Here is a 6,890-nt window from a genome sequence, read left to right as displayed (position 1 = left end):
CAATAATTTGTTGTTACTCAGTAATACTCTTATGTAAAAAATTAAAAGAACTTTCATATTACTTTTTGCTTTCTTTTTTGTAAGTTATTCTGAAACTTTCAACTCTATTATTATGCATGTATCAATTAAACTATTCTGAATTTTCTTTACATAAAAATTAAAATTTCAATGTTATAAAAAGTACAGACAGAAATAATACCTTTTAAGTTTGTTCCCTAACAATTCATTAAAGTAAAAAGAGTCTTAAACACACAAATACATGAGTATATTTTTTTACTGCATCTCACCCATAAAGTATTTACTATTCATATGGAACACATCAAATTACTGTAGCAGTTATCTGTCCTATTTTGACATTTGTCTTTGAATAACTCAGAATATTTCCCCATAGAATGATATGACTAAAATAAGCTATAATAGCGTAAAAAGAGAAATCTAATTTTAAATATAAAAAGGTTATGAAGAAAAAAGAAATCTGTTGAAGCATTTACTTTAACTATGGAACATGACTGATATACAAAGGTATAAACTTTTCATTCAGCTGTCTAAGGATTGGGTTAGGTGCAGAGGTTGAGAACATGGACTCTGGAGTCTGTTAATGACAGCAAATTAGTAGGGACTAGATGGAGTGGCCTTGGGCAAATTACTAAATTTCTTTAAACTATATTAAGAGCTCATCGCTAGGTACAGCTAATATAATACAAAGAAATACTAGTTTCTTCTTTTAGGTTCATCCTTCAATCTGTCATTTTCTTTCAATCTTTTGAAATGTGAACAAATTAAATTCAAGCTTCAAAATGGTAAAAACCTACCCCTGCTTTAAAACAGCTCACAAAATAATCCTCTCTTCCTTCTCTTAGGGGTGTGAATGCCTTCAGGAACAATTCTGATTTTAAAAACTTTAAATAGTCATTAAAATAGCTGTCCCAGGGAATTCCTTGGTGATCCAGTGGTTAGGACCCTGCGCTTTCACTGCTGAGGGTCTGGGTTTGACCCCTGGTTGAGTAACTAAGACCCTGCATGCCATGCAGCAAGGCCAAAAAAATTTTTCAAAAATAAAACAGCTGTCCCTTACTATGTTATAGTAGCATAATTTCTTTTTATATCACCATAAAAACCAGTCTTCAATGAAAACTTAAAAAAAAACAATTTCTGTATTAGATATCCTTTGAAAACATCTCTGACAAACATCTATCTTTTTTTAAATAGCATATCTACTGCAAATGGTGCTAATCTTTTATTTGTTAATTTCCTAAGGGTGGAAGAGGCACTGAGGTTAATGGGCCTGCCCACATCCCATCTTAGGTCACTGGAACAGAAATCAAATCTTGGCCCAGGGGAATTCCGTCCTATACCTGTTTCTCTTTCATTGCTTTTAGAGATGCAAAGTACCAATATTATTTTTATTTTTTAAATAAAGAAAACCTTTGAAAAAGATTAACTTTAAAGAAATCTGATATACACCTTTTCAGCCAACTGATGTCACCAGTCATAAATATGATGATAGGAACTACGCTTGGAATGATGTGATGAAAATGGCACTTAACTTCTGCTAACTACTCCCCCAAACCCACAACCCCAGTCTAACCATGAAAAAAACATCAGACCAAGTCCCACAATAAGGCAATTTATAATATACCTGACCAGTATAACTTAAAACTATCAAAGTCACCAAATATAAGGAAAGTCTGAGAAACTGCCACAGATTAGAGGAGTCAAAGGAAACATGACAAATGTACTGTAATTTGGTATCCTGGAACAGACAGACATTAGGTAAAAAGTAGGGAAAGCTATGGATTTTAGCTAACGTATAAATACTACCAGTTCATTATTTATAATAAATATATATTATTTATAAATATATATATAATAAATATATATTATAAATAAATATAATAAATATATATAATAAATATATAATAAATATAATGTAGAATGTCAATTATATGAGTAATTGTGTGTTGGGCGATTATATGGGAACTCTCTATACTAAATGCTCAATATTTCTGTAAATACAAAACTGTTTTTAAGAAAATCAAGCATGTTTATTAAAAAAAAATAAAGAAATTAGGGTATGGATAATGCCATACTTTTTTTAGTGACTTCTAATAACTTTATATATTTTATCCATTTTCTACATTAGCTGTTTTTAAAAGTAATATAAAATTGTGTAACTTGAAGAATAATACAATTTATCAGGATATATAGGCATAATTTTGTATCTTATGAATTTGGAGCTTTTCAATTCTAAAAGGAATTTTACTTGATTAGCTTTTCAACACAAAATGTGGAATCCAATTTTCAGTGAGCACCCTCATCAAAGCCTCTGGAAGCCAATGTAAGGGTTCACTGTATTTATATTCAATCATAGCAACCATTGGTAAAAACAGCAGCTACATAATTGTATGAAAGCCTTAGCTGGCTCTTTGAAGAATAATGTATAACTAGCAAAAATAAACAGCAATGTAAAGGTAATTTACACTACTGAGTGAGTTCCAGTGTTAGAGCAGACCACAGGCTCGGCTGCTCACTACATTAGTGAAGATGCACACGACAGAAGGGAAGCAAAGGCCACAAAGCTGCCAGCTGTAATATGGACTTCTTGATCCGGCAGCTGCTTATTCACAACACAGGCATCTTGGTCTTGGAAACTGCAGTCACAGAATTCTGTAGATGCTCCTGATTTGGAAGTTTCCTAACTGCAGAAGCAGGGCACCTAGAAGCAAGCTCTGAAGCAGGCTCCCAGTTATTCTTGGAAACCTGACCTACAAGTGTTCCTTCAGCCTTTCTAACAGTACTTTGAGCTCTCTACATTCTTTGTTAAATTCCTTCCTGCCCAAACTCACCAGAGTGGATCTTACTATATGCCACTAAAAACCCACCGAAATATACGCTGTGAGGATGTGTGAGGAAAAGTATAGTGGCCCATAGGAGAAGGTAGCACCTAATTTTATACAAGATCTTTTCCTACTGAACATGCAGGACATAAAGTCTTAATGTCAGGACTTATTTTATGATATGCTTTTTCTTTTTTTCAAGGATAAGATTAAAGAGAAACTCTTATGAATTTACCTGGAGCTGTTGTGTAGACAAATCAGGAGTCGTAAAAAATAACTGGTTGACACCTGCTGCATCTGGCGTTGTGAAGAAAACTTTTCCTGGAGTAGAATCTTGCCTGGCCAGAATGACTTTGTTTGGAGTAGAGCCATCGTGATTTGTCAGAATGAACTGTTTGCCTTGGGTATTATGATCAAGTGCTGTCACAATCTGGATTTTCTGGCCAGTAGGCTGCTCTGTAACAATCTAATACAATCATGTCATTAGTAATTAAGTCAACTTAATCTTTTTCCTTCTCTAAGGACAATTTTTCTCATTTCTCAGACAAAGCTAGACTAGAAAGCATACCATTACATATATAGATTCAATGTAATACACATAACATACATACCATTTAATCTAGCAATCCTACTTCCATGACATCCTACCCTACAGAAATAAACAAATGTGTAGATAAAGCTACAATAGTAAGAGCACTTGGACTTCACTATTTTGATTCCTTCCCTTCTCCTCCTTCCTACCTTCCATATACATAAACATATACTGAGTGTATTCTATTTGCCAATCGCTGTTTGTTCTGGGTCCCTGGATACAACAATAAAGAAAACAAAATTTTTATTCTCTAAAAGCTTTTACTTTAGTGAGGAAAGGCCAATAAAAAACAAGTAAGCAAATAATATTGTCAGGTGGTTATGTGTTACAAAGTAAAATAAAGCAGGGTAAGCTGGGGGTTATTGATGGAATGAGAGTGTTGAGGAGATAACATTTCAGCACAGACCTGAGTGAAGGAACAGACCAAGGCTTAGGACTAGCTAGGGGAAGTGCGTCCCTAGTAGAGGAAGCAGCCTGTGGGGCAGGAAGAGCGTGTTTGAGATAGCTGAGGCAAGAGGCACAGCAAGAGAGCTGTATGAGTGAAACTGGATGGGAGAGAGATTTACGGTAGGAAGTGGGATGTGAGAAACAAAAAGGGCCAAACTGAAAAGGGTCTTGTAGGCCATACAACATCTGATTTCCTACTGGATGACATGGAGATCCACTGAAGGGCTCGCAGAGCAGAGACGCGGCAGGATCTTTTGCAAACAGCATCTTTCTAGATTCAGTGTAAAGATCAGACTATGAATTAAGAACAGAATTAAGGGAGACCAGAAAGGATGCCAGTGCACAAACACTGGCAGCACTTGGGTACTGTATATAGGCAGAGACACAGGCCAAGATCAGGGTAGTAGGCATGCTAGGGGTGAAAAACAATTGGGGATATTTTATAAAGGGAGAGGTGACAAGATACACTGATGGATTGGATATGGAATATGAGAAGAGAAGAGTCGAGGATGATTATGAAATTTTGGCCCGACCAATTAGGACAGAATTGTCATTTACTGAGACAGAGTAGTCTGGAGAAGAAAAAGTTCATGAATAAAAAGAACAGCCTAGCATTGAGGGTTTTCAATGTAGCTGAGCAAATATTTTACGGAAAAAAACTCATTAAGCCAATTAAATTCCCTGAATTCAATTTTAAAATGGCAAAGCTGATTTGTTCCCAAGTTTTTTCTATTTCTCTGAAATTATTTTCAAGACTATTTTCTCCTTTTTCTGGCTCTCTTAGCAGCCCCATGGTGGTCGTCAAGAACAAGCGCCTTATGAAAGGAGGCAAAAAGAGAGCCAAGAAGGAAGTGGTTGACCCAGTTTCTAAAAAACATTGGTATGATGTGAAAGCACCAGCTATGTTCAGTATAAGGAATACTGGGAAAACGTTGTTCACAAGAACTCAAGGAACCAAAATCACATCTGATGGCCTCAACGAGTATGTTTTTAAGTGAGTCTCACTAATCTGCAGAATGATGAAGTAGCATTTAGAAAATTCAGGCTAATTATTGAGAATGTTCAGGGCAAAAACTGCCTAATTTCCATGGCATGGATCTTATCCGTAACGTATTCCATGGTCAAAAAGTGGCAAACCATGATTGAAGCTCATGTTGAGGTCAAGACTACGGATGGTTACTTGCTTCATCTGTTCTGTGTGGGTAACTAAAAAACGCAACCATCAGATTTAGAAGACCTTTTATGCTCAGCGCTAGCAGGTACACCAGATCCCCAAGAGGGATCTGCACCTGAGAGGCGCAGATGAATGACTTGAAAGAAGTGGTCAATAAACTGATTTCAGATAGCACTGGAAAAGACTTGCCAATCTATTTATCCACTCCATGATGTCTTCTTTAGAAAAGCAAAAAATGCTAAAGGAGCCCAAGTTTGAATTGGGAAAACTCATGGAGCTACATGGTGAAGGTAGTAGTTCTGGAAAAGCTACTGGGGATGAGACAGGTGCTAAAGTTAAATGAGTTGGTGAATATGAGCCACCAGTCCAAGAATCTGTTTAAAACGTGTACTTTTAATGATGACAAAAGATCTTATTTGTGGTAGGAAAAAAAAGACTATTTTCTGCACAAAATTTACAGCACAGTTCTGAATCACTCATTAGTTTTTGTCTAGAGCACACTGCATTGATTATGGCTGCTACCAATGTGAGTTTCCTTTGTTGACCATTATTTCTACCATGCCCTATTTTCCTGGCTGCAGTTTTAACTGTTGTCAGTTTTGTTTTGCATAGGTTATTTCTACCAAGTCTCGTCTCCAACCTCCCCACTAACAATTTCTGCAATATTCAATGACACTTATAAGAGGTTTTCAATCAGTTCATGTGTAATTTTACCATGTAAAGTTTATGCTGTTATACATTTCATTTTAGAATATTCCTATCAGAAATATTAACTGTAAACTGAATAAAAATCTAATGGCTCACACTTATTTCTTAGAGACAAGAGCATCAGGTACATGCAGGGTCCATTATTATTATTATTGCCTGGAAACACTTTGCTTAGATGGGTAAAAGTATGTTTACTGCAGCACAATAATTATAATTAGAAACTGAAGTGATCCAAGTGGCCTTCAATAAAGAAAAGTAAATAGATTATGGAAACAGTTCTCAGGTCTTAGGATTTCTTTACATCCCTAAACAAATAAATAAAAATCACTGAGAGCCCAAACGGCTTTTATTTACATAGGTTATATCTATTGATATTTACCATACTGAAATTCAAATAGAAAAAATTTTAAGTATTTATTAATTCATCTTAAAATAACCCATTAAATATTAACATAATATATTTATTTAATGAAAAATAAGTATATTTTCCAAACAAAAAAAAATTTAGTGGAGGACAGAGGCACTGATTTACATTTTTGCAAACAGATTCAATGTCTGGCTTAATAGAAGCTGGATACTCATACCTGCCTGTGCATTCAATCTGCTGCAAAGGCTGTTTTGGTTAAAACAAAGACAGACAATCCAGCCTTATATTTTTTGGGTAAAAGGGAGAGAATATCTTAATTGCTTCTTCAAATTGTGTAAACTGTTCTTTGATATGACATCAAAACTTGAAAAGTGACAGCTTTTTAGAGGTTAGTTGCAATGTAGAATCAGAAACTACTGGGTTGGTCAAAAAGTTCATTTGGGTTTTTCTTGAGATGATACAAGAGACTTGAACTAACTTCTTGGCCAACCAATATATTAAAATCTATTGGTCTATCCTGTAATGTGAATCCTTCACTTATGAGTGATTTTGTTACATCATGCACTGTTCATTTCGAAAACGCTGGTTCAATGAGTTATGTACACCTTTTAAATTTTGACATATTTAACCTATCATGTAACAAGTAGTCTCTGGAAAATTATACCACGTATTTGTGAGAGAATGATAGTGAAAAGACAAACAGCATTTTAGTATTATTATGAGAATGGTTTGGACCTTGCTGACTCTGAAAGAGTCCCTAGATGA

General features: G+C 35.1%; 1 protein-coding gene and 1 pseudogene across 2 annotated transcripts in view; one reads left to right on the top strand and one right to left on the bottom strand.

The window, feature by feature from the left end:
• Positions 1-6,890, bottom strand: part of NR2C1 (nuclear receptor subfamily 2, group C, member 1) — a 40,988-nt gene that overhangs the window by 23,945 nt on the left and 10,153 nt on the right. For both annotated transcript variants that reach the window (XM_010858006.1, XM_010858007.1), the window contains exon 3: positions 3,073-3,303. In XM_010858006.1, coding sequence (XP_010856308.1) covers positions 3,073-3,303 — 231 coding nt within the window. The remainder of the gene's footprint in view (positions 1-3,072; positions 3,304-6,890) is intronic.
• LOC105001628 lies at positions 3,513-6,126 on the top strand (annotated as a pseudogene).

This window comes from Bison bison, unplaced genomic scaffold (genome assembly GCF_000754665.1).
Source record: "Bison bison bison isolate TAMUID 2011002044 unplaced genomic scaffold, Bison_UMD1.0 scf7180017864383, whole genome shotgun sequence".
Taxonomy (NCBI): domain Eukaryota; kingdom Metazoa; phylum Chordata; class Mammalia; order Artiodactyla; family Bovidae; genus Bison; species Bison bison.
Note: the sequence above shows the minus strand (reverse complement) of the source record. Positions and strands in the feature narration are given on the sequence as shown.